Here is a 21,844-nt window from a genome sequence, read left to right on the forward strand (position 1 = left end):
GGGAATGGACCCGAATGACGCAGGTGTTTTGTAGGAATAAACTTCCTTCGTGGAAACAATCATATCGCTGGGCCGAAAAGTCGCAAGTACATATTTACTGAACGACTTGCCATTCCATTGACTTATCCTAGTTTTGGCTTTAAACTAGGGGTTTTTCTTACTTATAATTCCGAATAGATTAGCATCTCTGCGGTAGTCACCTGAGTTTGACTTTTGGGAGCCAGTTGTATAAATCTCAAACGTGAGACAAACCAGCTAATCCGTATTTCAAAAATTACAAATTATTAGCTACAAATGCTCTACTTTTTGTACCACTCTTATATAATTCTGTCTCGTTCCAAATGCGCATACTTCTTCAGTTTTCAAAGAACTGACAAAAGTAAATAGAAATAATTTCTATTCTGTTGAAAACGACTCATCTTTTCCGCCTCTTTAACCCGAGCCTTTAATACGCCGATGGAATGCAGACGAAAGCGGGTTAAAAGCGATCAAACAAGGACTAAATTCCCTCCAACTACTAGAAAATATAGCGGGAAGCGGCCAGAGGAGTCAGAGAAAGCGTTTCGTCGTGCGGAGAAGATCTGGAAAAGGTACTTGGTCCCGGATTACTGAATTGGGGAAAATTAAAATGAGGGATTCGTTCGAGAAGGAAACTGCAGCGAGGTACTGTTCTCTGTGATGCAACCAGCAGCCAAATGAATGTTATGCTGCTTGTTAGCTTTAATCAATGGTCAATTTTCTGTACTAGTCATAGAACCGTGAAATCTCGACATTTTGACAGTTTTCCAATCGTGAAAAGTCGCTTTCCTATATTTGATACCGTTAATTAAAAACAGTTGTCTATCTTTATGCCAGGTAGTTTATTAGTATCGGCTACAGAATCAAGCTGAACCTCAACTGTTCTCGCATTAAGATTTCTGCTGTTGAAGCAGTTAGCCCCAAACTTATGCTGTAGACAATCGCTTGCAGGGACGAGAATCATCAGCAAACGCAAACGCAAACACAACTTACATATGAGCTTCTGGGAACGAAAACTGGAACTTACCCTATGGCTATGTGGAAGACGAGCTCAGAGCACTAGCCTAATCACCAATTAACCGACTGTTGCTTCAGCCACGAACACTGAGATACACTTTAGAAAATAGAAGTAGTTGATCATGTAACTGAAAAGGAAGCAGCGTACTTACCACGGAAACTGCGAGGTACTGTTCTCTGTGACGCAGCAAGCAGTCAAATGAATGTTATGCTGCCTGTTAGCTCTAATCAATGGTCAATTTTCTGTACGAGTCATAGAACCGTGAAATCTCGACATTTTGGCACTTTTCCAGTCGTGAGGTAATGAACCGTTCACCTGCTAGATCATTCTTTCTGTTGACATTTGCTTGAAAGAACTATCTTTGATCCTAGCGCACTTGTAAAATGGATTAAAGATAAGAAGGCAGTCTTTGCCAAATCATTGATATCGTATCAGAGGATTATAGTTTTTGTTTGATATTAGTCAAAAGTAAATAAACTGTGGTAAAGATACAGTCCAGTTCAGAACATCAGGTTAAATTTTCAAAACTATTCCCGGCGTTGTTTAGCATTGGTCACCCAATGAAGGCACTTACATAATGGAGACCGCAAGAAAAGGGTGGGCGGGTTTGAGTATTTTTAGAGTCGGGGGTAGTCATTTCTAGTGCCTATTAAAAGCCATCTGTGCATGATTTAAGAAAAGCCATCGTTTATGATTTTTCCAAAAAACTGTTATCATTAAATAGTTTGGAAATGAATAAACTGACAATGAATGGCGAGATTTAGAATTTTAGACCAGACGTCACATTCCCATGTTCAGTTTAGTACTCTCCAGGCCTTCTCAACAAGCGATTTTAATGAGGAAAAAAAGTCGGAACCGTAAAATGATTCGCCAGTTCCTTTCGACCGCCATTCTACACAAGCCCAAATAAAGATAGATATCATTCGGAGAAAAAGTGCGTGATTTGGGGCTTAGTACTCTCCAATCAAAGATCAAACAATGCCCGTATGTGAGAGACACCTTAAGGTAGGTTTCCACCGTCGCGTAATTTTTACGTGCGTACGTGCGTTAATTTTACTTATAAATGGTTCGGCGCACTTGATCTTTTTATGATATGGCCTAAGGCAACTCGGAGATGGCGTTTTTATTAAATGTTACTACACTCCATTGAAACTGTAAGTTTCTTGAGCTGACAGTGGTATTTTTGAAGATTCTATGTAAAATTACTAGATTAAATTCAGTACTCTTTACGAGAATGTTTTAAGAAAGTTCCGTTACAACAAAGAAACAGATATTTAAGATCAGCATAATTACCAGCTTACTTTATTACTTGAAAGTAAAGAGCTGTAGAGAATACTGTGCACATAATAATTCCCGTATCATGTATTTAAACAAAGTAGGGCTCCCTGCTACATCCTTGCTCTGTTTTGGGTTCTATCGGTATCGTGTTTATGTCTTGCAAAGTTAATTTTCACGTAGTATGTATGATCAGCCTTGGGGAATTCAGTTCAACCTGCTATGCATGTTTTGACTCAGACTCACAATAAATCTAATAAAAAGTTATCACATGTCTGTTTGTGACAGCAAGGCATATGCAGACGGCAACATATTGAATTACTTTCCGAGTTTATATATTCTCGGGCATCACTGCTCCAATCGCCCTCGTCGAAAGCCCCGGTAACTTTTCGGGCCCGAAATCAAATATTCAAATCAAAATATAAAGAATAAGAGCGCCGGTCCTGGCTAGCAAACTACTCCATTTTGTTTCATTAACTGATAGTTTTATAGTGTTAGATGCAAAACTGTTGAAACCTCAATCTTTAATGCAAACGGGGTCAGCTTACCGGGCCCGTTAATTATCGGGACTTTCGAGAAAAGGGCCCCAGGCTCCCTTGTCATTGTCCCTTACCAGGCCCCACTCGTTTGGCATTGATTTTCCCGTAACCAAAGTCACAGCAAACAGCAAGATGAGAATCTTAATGAGGTGCTTCATTTTTATCGAAATTAAAACATTTGACTGTAAGGAAAACACCATTTGAACTTAGCATATTCATTGTGTTTTTATAAGTTGTAGGAGCGATGGGAAACCGCGCAACACTTATAATAATGAGTATGGCCTAAAGCCCCGTCCACACGAATCCGGGTAAAGAAATACACGGTTTCAGAGAAAAATCTCCTGATTCGTGTGAACGGGGCGTTTAAGTAGGTTTTTAATACAATGGTCACGTTTTAATACACATGACTAACTGATACAAAATTTACCTTGTACAGCCTTGTAAATAGAACAAAGAGGCCCGATCATGAACATATTTTCATTTTGCGCCATAAAGATAAGCCTTGACTCGTCAACAAGCGATTTTGATGAAGAAAAAAAGGTCGAAACATAAACTGATCAGCCAGTCCCTTTCGACCGCCATTCTCCACAAGCTCAAATAGAGATAGATTATTATCATTCGAAGAAAACGTGCGTTTTTTCAGGCTTAGTATTTTCTCCAATCAAAGTTCAAACAATGCCCCGTAGGTGACAGACAGCTTAAGGTTGGTTTCCACCGTCACCTAATTTTTATGTGCGTAAGTGCGTTAATTTTACACACGTAAATAAAATAGAGGCTATGTATGAAAGTTTGCGCGTAGACGTAAAAGTTGAGCGAGTTCAGTTTTTTGCGTTCACGCACAACCTTTCATACATTGCCTCTATATCATTTACACAAGCAAAAATTACGCGACACTGGAAATCCACCCTTACATGCACAAAACATTGTATCAATTAAAGCTAACGTCACGGGAAAAGGTAATCTTTTCATTGTTATTTACAAGGACAGAATACAAGAACCGAAAATCCAAGTAAATCACTTAACACGTTGTGCGACATCAAACGAACTCGACGAGAAGTGAAGGAAGTAACATGAACAGATTATTAAACCAGAGATCAATACTCCTCGAGCTTAGAGGTCACAACTTGACACAGAAGACTCGACTGGGTCGATTGACACGACAAAGGTCCCTAAGTTGTGAAAGTCAAAATCGGTACAAAGTCGTACAAAGTCGATTCGAATTTGGTTTGCACACGCACCAATGTTATCTGGACTAAAAAAGCTAAGCTGAGCTTGATAGAAGATGAGTACGAGTGTAGATAGAAATAAAGCCCCAATGGCTGACAGAAGTCAACACCATGAAGTCTACACTAGAACAGAACTAAATAAGATGAAAACGCTGAATTTGTAATAAACAGAACGTGCTTGAAAACGATCTAGAAATCATTACGTATTTCCCATGCGGACTAAAAGAAAAGGGCTGGGAAAGTAGAAACGTTCGTACACTAATAAGACGTTTCAAAACCAACATTCATTTCGCGGAATTCTCTTAGAGATTTTCTACCCGACGGAATAAAACATGAAAGAGAAATCACTTTTTACCCACCTCAAAACTTTTCTGCTTCAAAATTTTCTGTGAGCAAACGCCTCGAGGGATATTCCTAGCGATAACTGAACTCTGTGTTGGTATCATTGCTGATCCTTTGGCTGTGACTTATTGGACTTCTGTTGTCAAAGAAAGAAGGAATATTTGCTATTACGCTTATTTGGCAGAAAACCCTTCAGGTCATACCTTATGTTCAGTGTCTTTATTAACATTGACTGCAATAAGCGTGGACAGACCTCTCGCCTTGTTGCTAGGGCTCAGATACAGACAAGTTGTAACTTTGAGAAGAACATGTATAATCGCTTTTGGTTTCTGGTTTTTGTCCATCGTTGTTTCATCTACTTTGACAGTTTGGAATATTCTTATACTTCTTTCGTATAATTACATAGGTACAGCTTTGTGTTTAGTCACCACAACCTTCGCTTACACAAAAATTTTCTGTACTCTGCGTCATAATCAAATACATGTTCAGAACCATTTTTCTCCTCGACAACCTAACCAAGAAATTCCACTGAACATAGCTCGATACAGAAAGGCAGTGTACAGTGCACTGTGGGTGCAGGGAACATTGGTTGTTTGTTATCTGCCGCTTAACATCGTGTACGCGTACGCTTTGACAACTCAAAGAGGCTTTTCCTTATCTGTTTACCTTGCATGGCATTTTACCTCTACACTAGTGTTCTTAAACTCGTCATTAAACCCTTTGCTGTACTGTTGGAAGATCAGAGAGGTAAGGCAAGCGGTTAAAGAAACATTAAGGCAAATATTCTGTTGTTCGAGTCAGTAGTGTAGTATGTTTTTCTGCGCTGTATACTGTTAATTAAAAATTCATGCGAAAATTGCCTTTTAACTAACTACATTTGGGGAAGTATTTTCAAAGCTATTTTCAAAGTTTCGTTTGGGTCGAGGTAAGTCTTGATTTTGTCCACATAGGTGTTTTTCTTCTTTGAATTTTGTTTTTACTTGTACTTCAATTTTTGCTTAGCTCGCGGATTTGCTTCATGCCATTTTAGGAATATTCTTCGCTTGCCATTGTCAGATGCTTGTTTTTCATAGGTGGTCGTGAAAAATAAGGGCTACAATTATTCCCTAATTGTTTTATCGGAAGTTTCGTCTTTACAAGTTAAATCCTCTCATTATTCAAGAGGGTCTGAATGGGTGGGTCCACTTGTCGGTTGTCGGTTAAAATTCAGTAATTTTGTCGGTAGTCGGTTAAAATTTTCGATCTTTGTCGGTAGTCGGTTAAACTTTTCGATTTTCGCCGGTTGTCGGAAAATCTCAATTAATAAGTAAAAACGCTTGTTAATTATTTATTTTTTTATGTATTTCACCTACTTTTCAAGACTTTGATCCCTAAGGAAAGAGTAAAACTTGCAAGAATGCATCATTTGATTGCGCCTAAACCGCTCATTAACTCTTGTTTTTTATGCAACATGAACGTTTATTTCATAATTGTTTGCCATTAAATGAATGATTAGTACTGATAAAATCACCCAAGCTTTTATTGTAAATGCGAACTTGGTCTCCCTGTCGACTACAGGGCACAGTAAAAAGTAATTAATTAATTACTTACTGGACTCTAGCCTTTTGGATACTTAAATTATTTTCATTGAAAAACTGCAAGGGATGACAGGCTGCACATCTGTCCCTCTCATGTTTTGGTTCTAACAAGCATGTCCTTTGCCATAATTTTCCCTTCTCAAAGAAATAGCACTTTAGGTGGTTCTTTAAAATTTTGGCAAGGCAGTGGTTGGTTTTGTATGAGATTCCACTTTTTCATTAAAGCTTCTTTTTTATAGACACTAAGGGCTGGTGTTGTGTCACGAAAGGCCATATTTCAGTCTTTTTCTTCCTTGTTTTTTTTTTTTTTCAGGAGCGCTGCCTTCCTTTCTGTGAGTTTTACTAATAGCAATTTTTCTTTCAAAATTGTGTGGCTAGCTTCTGTCCATCAAGCGCTTTTGAAATCTGAAATACTTCCTCAGAGGAGTTTGTTCGTAGGATTCTCAAGGCTTCTCGTTTGTCAAACAGGCGCTTTAACAACTAGTGGGTGATAAGAGGTGAAAATGTATATACTGTAAGGTTTCCGTTTCAAATGCGTCTTTACGTCAAGGATAGCTTTTTCTCATTTTTTCGCTGAATGTTGTATCTTGGTATACAACCGTTTCTAAAAAGAATGTCTCATTTTCAGATCTTTCGGCCGTGAATTTCATAGGAGGGCATGTAAGTTTAATTGTTCCACGAAGAAAGCTACGATGTCTGGTTTACTTATGTCCCATAGGGGAAAAATGTCATTTGTGTAGCGTTTTCAAACAGTTGGTTTAAAGACGGTTTTGCTTAAACTTTGTGTTTTAATATGTGCCATGAAAATGTTGGAAAGGAAACTGCTTTCTTTGTGCTCATCGCGGTAACGTGGGTTTGTACTGATAGTTCTTTACATTAAACGGGAAAGAATTTTCTTTGAGGATTAATCTAAGCAAAAAACATTCGGTTTTTTCACCTTTGAATTTTCAATAAAATTTATAAAGTCGGTAGTGTCTTTAAGGTGTGACTTTGTGATTTTGATATTGGCTGTAGCAATGTACCTGTATCAACAACAAAAAAAGGAAATTCTTTCCCTTAGGCCATCTGATGAGTCATAAATTTAAAGAGGTTACTTACTTTCTCGAGCTAACGGTTAGATTAATTACAAAATGCTCTTTTTTCTGGAAACAAATATTGATAATATCAGCCCATGTCGGTAGTCGGTTAATATTTTTCCTGTCGGTAGTCGGCAATTCTTTACTCATTTTGTCGGTAGTCAGTAATATTTTTCGCCCTTTGTCGCTAGTCGGTTAACCCCATTCACACCCTCATTCAAGGATATTGTCTCCAAGTTTTATTTTCACGTTAACAGCAGTGAATAACAATACATTTGAAATACGCAAAAATGCTAGCTATTGTTGCTCACAAAAATATGAAACTTGGAGACAATACCCTGAATAATAAGAGGCTCTCGCTTGTAAACACAAAATTTCTGACAAAATGTTAGCGAATTGTAGCCCTTATTTTACTGCCTTACAATACATCAATAACCTTGAAACTAAAAGGTCATATAAGAGGAAGGTTAATCTCAGGACTCTTAAATTTTTTAAAAAATCTATCGAGTGGTTCAAACTGACTTATTGGCTTATTTGCTAAAGCAGACCGAAATGTTTGCAAAACCGCAAACCAGAGCGCCTCGATACATGCCAATCAAATCCTTCTTTCTAGCAATCGGCTGGCTATCGGCTATCTCCATAATCTCTCACACACGTTTTTAAAAAGTTTGGAACTACTATGAGGTGGAATTGCATGTCAAAGCGCTTCGTTTTCTTACGAAAACAGCTGAACATCAAGATTGTCCATTTTTTCCTTTTTTTTTAACCATAAAAACTTCATCCTGAAATATCTCGATAACGCTCTTACAGATGCCGCTAATAAACTTCACGAACATTGAGGCAGCTATTTTTGGGAAAAAGTTTTTGTGAACGATTTTGGAAGAACAGTTCCCAGTGCCGAGGAATACTGCTGCAAGTGAAACAGATAATGGTGTCATTTCGTTGCTATGACAACTCTGATGTCATTGCAACCCTGATCATAACAATTTTCATCTTTATCTAATACAATTGTGGTGGTAATTATTCCAAATCTCTGTTTATGGCGATGTATGGCGATGTATGGCGATGCCCAAACTTGGGAGGTATTGACCATGAAAAACTGTATCGAGCCACCTTAAATTTGTCTAGAGGAGGAATTTTATGTCGTCACAAACAGCAAAGTTGAATTGCAATTAATTGCAACGAGAACTTTTATGAGAATTAATTTCCATTATTTTTTTTCGTCTTGGGTTTGTTTGTATAAATTGAGGGATTTATACAGATAAATTCCTAATCAATAGTTATGAATTCAATTCACTATCCCCGCTCTTCCCTGCTGTGTTATCAAGCCCTCCCCGGACTTTCAGTTTGTTGAATATTCAAGAGGGTTGTACGTTAAATAAAGGTTGTTGAATAAAAAAGGAAAAGAAAAGGTGTGAATCATAAAAGAAGAACAAATATAACATGGCTCTTTTGTTTTTGTTGGACATGATAATTATAAAAAGGAAGTTAAGACTATTCAGTGTAATCAAATCACGATGAATAATTTTAAATTCAATTCCATGTAAAAATTCTAATAGTTTTTTATGCCATCTAAACAATGTGCTCTTTCGTGTGTTTAAACTTGAGAGTGCGTCTCTTATTTCGCTGATATCTTCATTCACGACATCTCACCTTGACATCCCTTAACTTGGACGCCATCTCGGGCACTTAGATACACAAAACGCTGCCATAGCTGAAATGAATAAACGCTGAAATTTTGCGCCAAATTAAAGAGTAACTTGTTCGCTGAGAAATTACCACGCGCTTGGTTAATTAATTAGTTAATTTAAAAGATAGAATGACACACTTCCACCCATATAAAAGGAAATGATACGTTAAACAGTACAGGCACCTGCATATCGTTGCATCGCAGCCAAATGGCGCTAAAAAATTTTACTGAAGACGACAGCAAAACACTCGAAGAACTATTCTGTACGGCGGAATTTCTCAGAGGTGTAGATGGCGAGCTTATCTTTTTATCAGCGCTAAATATTTTTCTTTCCATCACTGCATTTCTGGGGAACACTCTGATCCTAGTTGCCCTACACAAGGAAACTTCACTTCATACGTCGTCCAAACTGTTGTATCGTAATCTAGCGATAGCTGATCTGTGTGTTGGTATCACTGCGGAGCCTTTGGCTGTGGCTTATTGGACTTCTGTTGTCAACAAAAGATGGAATATTTGCCATTACACAATTTTGGCAATGGGTTTCTTCGCTTCTACTTTGTGTGGAGTGTCTTTATTAACTTCGACAGCAATAAGTGTGGACAGACTTCTCGCCTTGTTGCTGGGGCTCAGATACAGACAACTTGTAACTTTGAGAAGAACATGTATAATCGCTTTTGGTTTCTGGTTTTTGTCCATCGTTGTTTCATCTACTTTGACAGTTTGGAATATTCTTATACTTCTTTCGTATAATTACATAGGTATAGCTTTGTGTTTAGTCACCACAGCCTTCGCTTACACAAAAATTTTCTGTACTCTGCGTCATAATCAAATACATGTTCAGAACCATTTTTCTCCTCGACAACCTAACCAAGAAATTCCACTGAACATAGCTCGATACAGAAAGGCAGTGTACAGTGCACTGTGGGTGCAGGGAACATTGGTTGTTTGTTATCTGCCGCTTAACATCGTGAACACGTACGCTTTGACAACTCAAAGGGGCTTTTCCTTATCTGTTTACCTTGCATGGCATTTTATGTCTACACTAGTGTTCTTAAACTCGTCATTAAACCCTTTGTTGTACTGTTGGAAGATCAGAGAAGTGAGGCAAGCGGTTAAAGAAACATTAAGGCAAATATTCTGTTGTTCGAGTCAGTAGTGTAGTATGCTTTTTCCCGCTGTATACTGTTAATTAAAAATTCATGCGAAAATTGCCGTTTAACTAACTACATTTGGGGAAGTATTTTGAAAGCTATGTTTCGTTTGGGTCGAGGTAAGTCCTGATTTTGTCCACATAGGTGTTTTTCTCGTTTGACCTTTGTTTTTACTTGTACTTGAATTTTTGCTTAGCTCGCGGATTTGCTTCATGCCATTTTAGGGATTTTCTTCGCTTGCCATTGTCAGATGTTTTTTTTTTCCATAGGCGGTCGTGAAAAATAAGGGCTACAATTATTCCCTAATTATTTTTTCGGAAATTTCGTCTTTACAAGTGAAATCCTCTCATTATTCAAGGATATTGTCTCCAAGTTTTATTTTCACGTTAACAGCAGTGACTAACAATACATTTGAAATATGCAAAAATGCTAGCTATTGTTGTTCACTAAAATATGAAACTTGGAGACAATACCCCTGAATAATGAGAGGCTTTTGCTTGTAAACACAAAATTTCTGACAAAATATTAGCGAATTGTAGCCCTCAATTTACTGCCTTACAATATATCAATAACTTTGAAACTAAAAGGTCATATAAGAGGAAGGTTAATCTCAAGACTCTTAAACTTTTTAAAAAATCTATCGAGTGGTTCAAAACTTACTGGCTTATTTGTTAAAGCAGACCGAAATGTTTGCAAAACCGCAAACAAGAGCGCCTCGATACATGCCAATCAAATCCTTCTTTCTAGCAATCGGCTGGCTATCGGCTATCTCCATAATCTTTCACACACGTTTTTAAAAAGACTGAAACTACTATGAGGTGAAATTGCATGTGAAAACGCTTCGTCTTCTAAAGAAAACAGCTGAACATCAAGATTGTCCAGTTTTTACCGTTTTTTTTTTTAACTATAAAAACTTCATCCCGAAATATCTCGATTACGCTCTTACAGATGCCGCTAATAAACTTCACGAACATTTAGGCAGCTATTTTTGGGAAATAGCTTTGGTGAACGATTTCGGAAGAACAGTTCCCAGTGCCGAGAAATACTGCTGCAAGTGAAATAGGTAATGGTGTCATTTCGTTGCTATGACAACTCTGATGTCATTGCAACCCTGATCATAACAATTTTCATCTTTATCTAATATAATTGTGCTGGCAATTATTCCAAATTTCTGTTTATGGCGATGTATGGCGATGTATGGCGATGCCCAAACTTGGGAGGTATTGACCATAAAAAACTGTATCGAGCCACCTTAAATTTGTCTAGAGGAGGAAGTTTATGTCGTCACAAACAGCAAAGTTGAATTCCAGTTAATTGCAACGAGAACTTTTATGAGAATTAATTTCCATTATTTTTTTTCGTTTTGGGTTTGTTTGTATAAATTGAGGGATTTATACAGATAAATTCCTAATTAATAGTTTTGAATTCAATTCACCATTCCCGCTCTTCCCTGCTGTGTTATCAAGCCCTCTCCGGACTTTCAGTTTGTTGAATATTCAAGAGGGTTGTACTTTAAATAAAGGTTGTTGAATAACAAAAGAAAAGAAAAGGTGTGAATCATGAGAGAAGAACAAATATAACATGGCTCTTTTGTTTTTGTTGAACATGATAAGTATAAAAAAAGAAGACTAGTCAGTGTATTCAAATCACGATGAATAATTTTAAATTCAATTCCATGTCAAAACTCTAATAGTTTTTATGCGATCTAAACACTGTGCTCTTTCGCGTGTTTAAACTTGAGAGTGCGTCTCTTATTTCGCTGATATCTTCATTCGTGACATCTCACCTTGACATCCCTTAACTTGGACGCCATCTCGGGCACTTAGATACACAAAACGCTGCCATAGCTGAAATGAATAAACGCTGAAATTTTGCGCCAAATTAAAGAGTAACTTGTTCGCTGAGAAATTACCACGCGCTTGGTTAATTAATTAGTTAATTTAAAAGATAGAATGACACACTTCCACCCATATAAAAGGAAATGATACGTTAAACAGTACAGGCACCTGCGTATCGTTGCATCGCAGCCAAATGGCGCTAAAAAATTTTACTGAAGACGACAGCAAAACAGTCGAAGAACTATCCTGTTCGGCGGAATTTCTCAGAGGTGTAGATGGCGAACTTATCTTTTTTTCAACGCTAAATATTTTTCTTTCTATTTCTGCATTTCTGGGGAACACTCTGATCCTAGTTGCCCTACACAAGGAAACTTCACTTCATCCGCCGTCCAAACTCCTGTATCGTAACCTAGCGATAGCTGATCTCTGTGTTGGTATCACTGCGGAGCCTTTGGCTGTGACTTATTGGACTTCCGTCTTGAAAGAAAGATGGGATATTTGCTATTACGCAAATTTGGCACTACTTTTCTTAGGATATACTTTGTGTTCAGTGTCTTTACTAACATCTGCTGCAATAAGCGTCGACAGACTTCTCGCCTTGTTGCTGGGGCTCAGATACAGACAACTTGTAATTTTGAGAAGAACATGTATAATTGTTTTTGGTTTTTGGATTTTGTCCATCGTTGGCTCATCTACTATATTTTCGAATCCTCGTATACTTCCTTGGTGTCAATACATATTTACAGCCCTGTGTCTAGTCACCACAATCTTCGCTTACACAAAAATTTCCTATACTCTGCGTCATAATCAAATACATGTTCACAACCATGTTGCTCAAGGACAACAGAGCCAAGCAATTCCCGCACTGAACATAGCTCGATACAGAAAGGCAGTGTACAGTGCAATGTGGGTGCAGGGAACATTGATTATTTGTTATCTGCCGTATGGTATAGCAGTAGCTTTGAAACGTCAGAGAGGGATGACTTTATCCATTTACCTTGCTCAGCAATTTACGGCTACCTTAGTGTATTTAAACTCATCATTAAACCCGTTGTTGTACTGTTGGAAGATCAGAGAAGTGAGGCAAGCTGTGAAAGAAACATTAAAGCAAATGTTCCGTTGTTCGAGTTAGTGTACTATACTTTTCCGCTGTATACTATTAAAATTCATGCGAAAATTCCCGTTTAACTAATTACATTTTATACTGTTGTGAACTATTTTGAACGTTATTTTCAAAGTTTCGTTTGGGTCAAGGTTAGTCCTGATTCTGTCCACATAATTAGGTCTTTTTCTGTTTTGACCTTTTGTTTCTTCTTGTAATTGAATTTTTTCTTAGCTCGCCATTTTTCTTACTGCGATGTTAGGAATATTCTTCGCTCAGTGCCATTGTCAAATGTTAGTTTTTCACAGATAGTCGTGTTTGAGATGTTAGTGCTGACCTTGGTTCTTAATTAAGTCCCGTTAAAGTTCCTGTTTGGGTTTCAGATCACCAGCGTTTTAGATTTTTATTGCGTTGTGACGATCGCAACCATGTAGGTTCAGTAATACCAAAACATTACCCACACTATATAAGTTCACCATGATTTTATTCCCACAGTCAGCTGACCCGAACATGTCCAGCTTTGGCAATAAAAACCGTTGCTATTTGAATTGCTAGAGAAGAAGATTGAAGTAGGAGACGATATAAGAGCGTTAAGAGTATAGCTGCTGTAGAAGTCAAGAAAAATAAAAACCAAGATGTAAGAAGTAAACTCTCGGTACTTCATCGATTAGCGAGTGAGTTGCTCGAACACGCCCCCACAATACTTACTGGAGTTCTTTTTCATCATCTGTTTTTCCGAAAAAAAGACGTCCAGTCTTTTAAAAGTTCGGCTTAAAATCTATAGGAGGTATAATTACCCTCTTAGCCTTGGAAATCATTGTTAAGTCGCAAACGTGAAACCGGGTTGGAGAGACACTATGGTACCTCGAAAAACAGCAACAAGAAAAGAGCTTCGATTAGCTATCCTATGCTCAATGCTAAATTCACGAGACATGTAGACCACATGAACAAAACCTACATCAGTTCTTTATAGGTGGAAGCTCAGAATAAGTAACAAAAACGAAAACAAAGATATTGAAAACACATCCACGTTGCAAGCAAATATATACTCTTGAATTCTGAACATTTAGCATACGTTTACCCTGCTTATATTGGCAAGAGCATCTACTTTTTGTCCTGTGGTCTCCTCATAATTAAGAGCTTCGCAAGGTTCTGTATGATACACGTATTTGGGCTGCATAAAATAGCGAGGGTTACTGCAGGCAGTAGGCATTGAATATTTAACCTTAGCTTGCATTTTGCACAAAATAAGGTGTAAAGAAAATTCGAGCACTAATTAGAAGGTGTCTGTTTCAGTTTCACCAAAACGTTTACTCACATGAAAGCAAATTAATGCACACGACCACATAATATTTTGCAAAAAAGTTCAACAATCGCGCTATGTATATAATATATTTTACAGCTGGTCTCTTTGCGGAAGAGAAAGCTGGCAGCGCACGATTAATAGCAATATGATGTTGAAATAGAGGATATTACATGGCAGCGCGGGGATACGAATTTTATCTACGAGTGCTGAAAGAGATACTTTCAGCACGAGAAGGTAAAATTCGAATCCCCAAGCGGCCATGTAATGTTCTGTTTATTTTATAGATGCTGATGAAATTTTACATAAAACACAATTTTTTGTATTCATTTTCGAAACAGCAAAATAGTGCAATTATAGTGGTCACCTATCGCAAAATGCCTGCTACAAAAATTTTATGAAACTCGGATATAAAGTTATAAAGAAGAAATAAAGACAATAATACTTATGATTTTCTGTTCCAAAAAGTCGAAATTAATGTTAGTAACCATGGGGACACCAATATCCTTACACGTCAAAGATAAAAATAGCATCTTTACTGCGCGCGATGAAGATATGATTTTTTATTAGTAAAAGGAAAAATCCTGGTATTTCATCAGTATCTATGTAATAAATAGCGGATACTAAATAGTTTCACGACAATTTAAGAGGTATAGATCGCCCAAATGTACGTCAACAAAACGAGATGTCATTATGAGGTTTTCGTGCGTTTCGCCTCTCATAACAAACCCAAAAATTAAATTCCTTTCCAGCCATCTGACCTCAAGTAAGTTAATAACACAAATATATTACGTTCTGCTAGGAAGATAGCGATGGCTCAAGCTTGTTAACAGCTTGTGTTACTGCAAAGTTTATGCCAAATTACTGTAGAATGTTAATGAAGAAATACATCAAGGTTGAACTGCACCGACAACATTTTAATACATGAAAAATCATTAAATTCGGCCGTGTATGAACAAGTTTTACCTGGCTCATCATAGCAAGCTAGTATTTCTTAAAAGCTTAATTTGTCTGAATTTTTTCTTTTTTTTTCTCTCTTTCTCTCTTAAAAGTATCTCAATCTTTTAAACTTAAAACGGATATTAATTAGTTTAGTTTTCTGCCAAATTACTTCAGTAAGTACGAAAACAAAGGCTATTAAGGAGCAACGAAAGACCTAAAAAGTTATTAAAATAGTCAGTGAGCTATATATAGTTCAAGTTCGTGACACTGTATTTTGTCTGCTTGGGCTTCAGTTAGAAAAACGTATAGTCTGTGCCAGGCTCTCAAATAGTAGAGATGTCGCAAAAACCATAACTATGCGAAAATAAAGCGAAAATAAGACGCTCTTGATCAAAAAAAACAATTTGTGCTCGACCTTAAACTATTTTATGTCTTACTTCAACTTTTCAAAACAAATACATCTCGGCATTTTTGTTTTTGTTGAACTGAGGTTCATGATAATTATAAAAACAAGAAGACTAGTTTGTGTAATCAAATGGTGACGAATAATTCAATTCCAGGCCAAACTTTTAATGGTTTCCCTACCATCAAGACATGTTGTGCTCTTTAGTGTGTTAGGACTTGTAACATCATTTTTTATTCCCCTGATGTCTTCATTCATAACATCTCACCTAGACATCATTAAACTTGGACGCCATCTCGGGCATTCAGAGTACAAAAGCTGCCATAGCTGAATTTATGAATTAGTATAGGTAATAGCATGATTTGTAGTGATATTTGGCATAAATACCACGAGTAATATTTCAAAATTGTTATACGTAATTTCACGAGCCGTTAGTGATATTTATGCAAAATATCACGTACAAATCATGCTATCATTTGTTTGTAATACTACCCGCGAAGGTTTTGTAATTTTTACATGTGGGTATTTCAAATTAAGCTGAAATACCACTGCTCTTAGCCAATCAAATTAAGGAAATTTCTCATGTAGTAGTATAAACGCCGAAATTTCGCGCCAAATTAAGGAGTAACTTGTACCCGAGATATAACCATGCACCTAGCCTTAGTTAATTAGGTAATTTAAAAGATACAATAGGGCCATTTATACGAGGAAAAATAAGACGCGTCTTACATAAGACGCGTCTTAAATAAGACGAGAACTTTCCGTATAAACGGCACATTTCGTCTAAAATAAGACGCGGTTTAGCTAAGACGCGTCTTATTAGATAAGACATGCTCGTATAAATGGTACAGTTCGCGTCTTATTTAAGACGCATCTTATGTAAGACGCGCCTTATTTTTCCTCGTATAAATGGCCCTAATGACACACTCGCACCCGTATAAAAGAAAGCGATATGTTGGCACCTGCATATCGTTGCATCGCAGCCAAATGGCGTTAAAAAATTTTACTGAAAATTACAGCAAAACAGTCGAAGAACTATCCTGTTCGGCGGAATTCTTCAGAGGATTGCGAGCTATTCTCCTTTCAGCGCTAAATATTTTTCTTTCCATTACCGCATTTCTGGGGAACACTCTAATCCTAGTTGCCCTACGCAAGGAAACTTCACTTCATGCGCCGTCCAAACTCTTGTATCGTAACCTAGAGATAACTGAACTCTGTGTTGGCATCATTGCTGACCCTTTGGCTGTGACTTATTGGACTTCTGTTGTGAAAGAAAGAGGGGATATTTGCTATTACGCTTATTTGGCAGAAAACCTTTCAGGTCATACCTTATGTTCCGTGTCTTTATTAACATTGATTGCAATAAGCTTGGACAGACCTCTCGCCTTGTTGCTAGGGCTCAGATACAGACAAGTTGTAACCTTGAAAAGAACGTGTGTAACTGTATTTGGGTTTTGGATTTTGTCTATAGTGTGTTCGTCTTGTTATTCGCTTATAATAAAGCCGAAAGTTGCGCTCAGGCAATTTAACATGTCTGAGCGGATTGATTAGACTCCCTCGGTCTTAAAAGTAGCGCGTGGGAACAACTGATACAAGATCAATACACGTGCATGTCATAATCCAACCTAATTAAGGTTGTTTTCTGTCTATTTGAAGCTTTAAGTTATAACCAAACAAAGACATCACCTGCTTTGCTTTTGCTTAACAGTGCAATATCTCAGAAAAACAGGAAGAACTAAGAATGAAGTTACCATGCGCTTAGATAATTAGTTTACACAATATAGATGCTGTGGGGAAATACTGATGTTAGTAATTTTTAAAGTGCGTACTTGCGAGTAGTTACAGGGCAGTGAAATGGTAGTCAGTAGACAAATTTGACACATGCACTTCCACCCATATAAAAGGAAATGATACGTTAAACAGTACAGGCAGCTGCATATCGTTGCATCGCAGCCAAATGGCGCTAAGAAATTTTAATGAAGACGTTAGCAAAACACTCGAAGAACTATCCTGTCCGGCGGAATTTCTCAGAGGTGGAGCTCTAGTTGGCGAGCTTATCTTTTTATCAGCGCTAAATATTTTTCTTTCCATGACTGCAATTCTGGGAAACACTCTGATCCTAGTTGCCCTACACAAGAAAACTTCACTTCATCCGCCGTCCAAACTCCTGTATCGTAACCTAGCGATAACTGATCTGTGTGTTGGTATCATTGTAGAGCCTTTGGCTGTGACTTATTTTACTTCTGTTGTGAAAGAAAGATGGGATATTTGCTATCACGCAAATTTGGCACTACGTTTCTCAGGTTATACTTTGTGTGGAGTGTCTATAACAACTTCGACTGCAATAAGTGTGGACAGACTTCTCGCCTTGTTGCTGGGGCTCAGATACAGACAACTTGTAACTTTGAGAAGAACATGTATAATTGCTTTTGGTTTTTGGATTTTGTCCATCGTTGGTTCATCTTCTATATTTTGGAATCCTTATATACTTCTTTGTCAATACATATTTACAGCTCTGTGTCTAGTCACCATAATCTACGCTTACACAAAAATTTCCTATACTCTGCATCATAATCAAATACATGTTCACAACCATGTTGCTCAAGGACAACAGAGCCAAGCAATTCCTGCACTGAACATAGCTCGATACAAAAAGACAGTGTTCAGTGCAATGTGGGTGCAGGGAACATTGATTATTTGTTATCTACCGTATTTTATAGCAGTAGCTTTGCAACTTCAGAGAGGGATGACTTTATCCATTTACCGTGCTCAGCAATTTACGGCTACCTTAGTGTCTTTGAACTCGTCATTAAACCCGTTACTGTACTGCTGGAAGATCAGAGAAGTGAGGCAAGCTGTAAAAGAAACATTAAGGCAAATGTTCCGTTGTTCGAGTTAGTGTACTATACTTTTCCGCTGTATTATTTATCAGTAACTATTAAAATTCATTCCGAAATTGCCGTTAAACTGTTGTAACTACATTTAATACTTTTGTGAAGTATTTTGAACGTTATTTTCAAAGTTTCGATTGGGTCAAGGTTAGTCTTGATGTTGTCCACATAATTAGGTCTTTTTCTGTTTTAACCTTTTGTTTCTACTTGTACTTGAATTTTTTCTTAGCTCGCCAATTTGCTTCATGCCATGTCAGGAATATTCTTCGCTTGCCATTGTCAGCTGTTAGTTGTTCTTAGGTGGTAGTGTTTGTGATGTTAGTGCTGATCTTGGTTCTTAAGTCCCGTTAAAGTTTCTGTTTCGGTTTTTTCACCAGCCTTTTAGTTTTTCATTGGGTTGTGACGATCGCAACCATGTAGATTCAATAATACCAAACCCTTACCCATACCGAGTTTAAATTGTTTTTATTCCCACAGTCAGCTAACTCAAACATGTCTAGCTTTAGCTATAAAAACCATTGTTATTTGAATTGCTAGAGAAGAAGATTGAAGTAGGAGACGATATAAGAGTGTTAAGAGTATAGTTGCTGTAGAAGTCAAGAAGAATAAAGACCAAGATGTAAGAAGTAGACTCTCGGTACCTCATCGATTAGCGAGTAACTTGCTCAAACACGCCCCCACAATACTTACTGGAGTTCTTTTTCATCAACTGTTTTTCTGAAAAAAAGACGTCCAGTCTTTTAAAAGTTCGGTTTAAAAGCTATAGGAGGTATAATTACTCTCTTAGCCGTAGAAATCATTGTTAAGTCGCAAAAAGTGAAACCGGGTTGGGGAGACATTATGGTACCTCGTAAAACAGCAACGAGAAAAGAGCTTCCATTAGCAATCCTATGCTCAATGCTAAATTCACGAGACATGTAGACCACATGAAACTCAGAATAAGTAACAAAAACGAAAATAAAGATATTGAAAACGCATCCACGTTGCAAGTAAATATACACTTGAATTCTGAACATTTAGCATACGTTAACATAAATAACAGTGCTTATATTGGCAGGAGCATCTACTTTGTCCTGCGGTCTCCTCATAATTAAGAGCTTCGCACGGTTCTGCATGATACACGTATTTGGGGTGCATAAAATAGCGAGGGTTACTGCAGGCAGTAGGCATTGAATATTTAATCAAAATAAGGTGTAGAGAAGATTCGAGCACTAATTAGAAAGTGTCTGTTTCAGTTTCACCAAAACGTTTACCCACGTGAAAGCAAATTGATCCACACGACCACATAATATTTTGCAAAAAAGTTCCACAATCGCACTATGTATATAATATATTTTACAGCTGGCCTCTTTGAGAAGGCAGCCAAAGCTGGCAGCGCACGATTAATAGCAATATGTAGTTGAAATAGCAGATAATAATTAGTTTCACGACAATTTCAGAGATATAGATCGCCCAAATGTACGTTAACTAAACGAGATGTCATTATGATTTTTTCGTGTGTTTCGCCTCTCATAACAGACCCCAAAAATTCAATTGCTTTCCAGCCATCTGACCTCAAGTAAGTTAATAACACAAATATATTACGTCCTGCTAGGAAAATAGCGATGGCTCAAGCTTGTTAACAGCTTGTGTTACTGGAAAGTTTATGCCAAATTACTGCAGAATGTTTGAAGAAATACATCAAGGTTGAACTGCACCGACAACATTTTAAGACATGGAAAATCATCAAATTCGGCCGTGTATGAACAAGTTTCACCTGGCGCATTATAGCAAGCTAGTATTTCTTAAAAGTATTAGTATTGTCTGAATTTTCTCTCTCTTTTTCTTTTTTCACTCAAAAGTATCTCTATCTTTTAACTTAAAACGGATATCGATTAGTTGAGTTTTCTGCCAAATTACTTCAGTGACATTATACGTACGAAAAGGCTATCAAGGAGCAACGAAAGAGCTAAAAAGTTATTAAAATAGTCAGTGAGCTATATATAGTTCAAGTTCGTGACACTGTGTTTGGTTTACTTGGGCGTCAGTTAGAAAAACTTAGCCTGTGTCAGGCTCTCAAATAGTAGAGACGTCGCAAAAACCATAACCATGCGAAAATAAAGCGAAAATAAGACGCTCTTGATCTGAGAAAGTGTGCTGTCTCCCCAGTCCCCGCGTGTTTTGCCATTCACGACCGCTGCGCAACACCATCTTGGAGCCTGGAACAGGCTAAGGAAAAGTACACAGTAGTCCACATTCGAAATATTAAAATTCTAACATGACTCCAAGACTTTAGGGTCAAAATTGCAAATTTTTCACGTCTCCATTTTCTCACAATTCCCAGAAGAGACTTGAGCACATAGAAAACCAAACCATAAATAGAAAAATGATGAGAAAGCCTCTGAGTCTAACAGAGTACAAAGAGAGAGAGAGAATTTTCGGTTTGCGCATATCAAATGTAAGTACCCCAGGTCCACCATATTCAATAATTTTAAATTGCTGAGTGTTCAATACAAATTGTCATTTGCATATTTCTTAACAAAGAGTCTTGTAGAAAACACTAGCAAGCATTAGAAGGCTTTTGTCATAATTAAATTGAATCCTTGGATTCGTACCCCTCCCTGCCTGCCGAAGGCGTTCAGTTAGTGGAGAGTAAAATTGCTGGGCGTTAATTAATCCTGCATGAGAACATGAAGATATGAGAAAGAAATATCAGAAAAAAAAAATGTGTTGAATAAATTGTAACAAAATAAGTGCCCAGTAAAATGAATTAGTTTGCTAATAATAAAATTCATTCTCGGTTAAAACAGTTATGTTTAATTTTAGAACTCTCTAACATTGTAGGGCAGGGAGGGTTGTGTCAAAAAGAAACAGAGCATGTAAGGTGTCAACATAAGGAGTGTACTATTGTTCACTGACGCAGCATAATAAAGTCTAATAGGGTCATTCCTGCCTTGCATTCAAGCCCTCTCTGCAAGTTATCTGCTTTCCTACAGAATAGCCAGTAGAAAGAGAAATACAAAAGTGTAAAAATGTGAGAATAAACTTATCCCCTGACTCATATTGTTCAAGCTGAATGAAAATGTCGGTCTGTTTCACTGTACCCAGAAGATGTTTCATTTGCCATCGCCCTACCAACCTATCTTTTTGGAAATAGGAAAAAATCATGTGAAAATACCGGTCACTCAGGAGAATAAGAGTACATCCTATGGTTTTCAGTATTTAAAGTGAACACTGTTTTCTTGCAATGCTTTTTAAAGCAGTTACGGTTTATGAATTATTTCTTTCTTAAAACGAGCTTTCCTAAAACTTTAAACAGATTCATCCCGCGAAAATTTATGCGGACATTTTATATCTTTCTTTCTTGTTTGCCCTACCGACGGACCCACTTTTTTGTTTGAGACGGATGGATGAATAACAAAACATTATTTGGGCGTGGTCTAAAATACCAAAAAATCAATGAAACCATACGAA

General features: G+C 37.4%; 3 protein-coding genes across 3 annotated transcripts; all 3 read left to right on the forward strand.

Annotated features, from left to right (window-relative positions):
* Positions 1 to 8,897: 8,897 nt before the first annotated feature.
* On the forward strand, positions 8,898 to 9,932 carry LOC140941704 (probable G-protein coupled receptor 45). The gene has a single exon (XM_073390715.1). The coding sequence runs from the start codon at positions 8,970 to 8,972 to the stop codon at positions 9,915 to 9,917; it is 948 nt and encodes a 315-aa protein (XP_073246816.1). The 5' UTR covers positions 8,898 to 8,969; the 3' UTR covers positions 9,918 to 9,932.
* Positions 9,933 to 11,943: 2,011 nt separating this feature from the next.
* Positions 11,944 to 12,882, forward strand: LOC140942156 (probable G-protein coupled receptor 45). Its single transcript, XM_073391124.1, has one exon. It carries the CDS (start codon positions 11,944 to 11,946, stop codon positions 12,880 to 12,882), a length of 939 nt encoding a protein of 312 aa, XP_073247225.1.
* Positions 12,883 to 16,487: 3,605 nt separating this feature from the next.
* On the forward strand, positions 16,488 to 18,620 carry LOC140942157 (melanocyte-stimulating hormone receptor-like). Its single transcript, XM_073391125.1, has 2 exons — positions 16,488 to 16,933; positions 17,454 to 18,620. The coding sequence occupies exons 1-2, from the start codon at positions 16,488 to 16,490 to the stop codon at positions 18,397 to 18,399; spliced, it is 1,392 nt and encodes a 463-aa protein (XP_073247226.1). The 3' UTR covers positions 18,400 to 18,620.
* The last annotated feature ends 3,224 nt before the right edge of the window (positions 18,621 to 21,844 follow it).

Source organism: Porites lutea, chromosome 6, assembly GCF_958299795.1.
Source record: "Porites lutea chromosome 6, jaPorLute2.1, whole genome shotgun sequence".
Classification (NCBI taxonomy): domain Eukaryota; kingdom Metazoa; phylum Cnidaria; class Anthozoa; order Scleractinia; family Poritidae; genus Porites; species Porites lutea.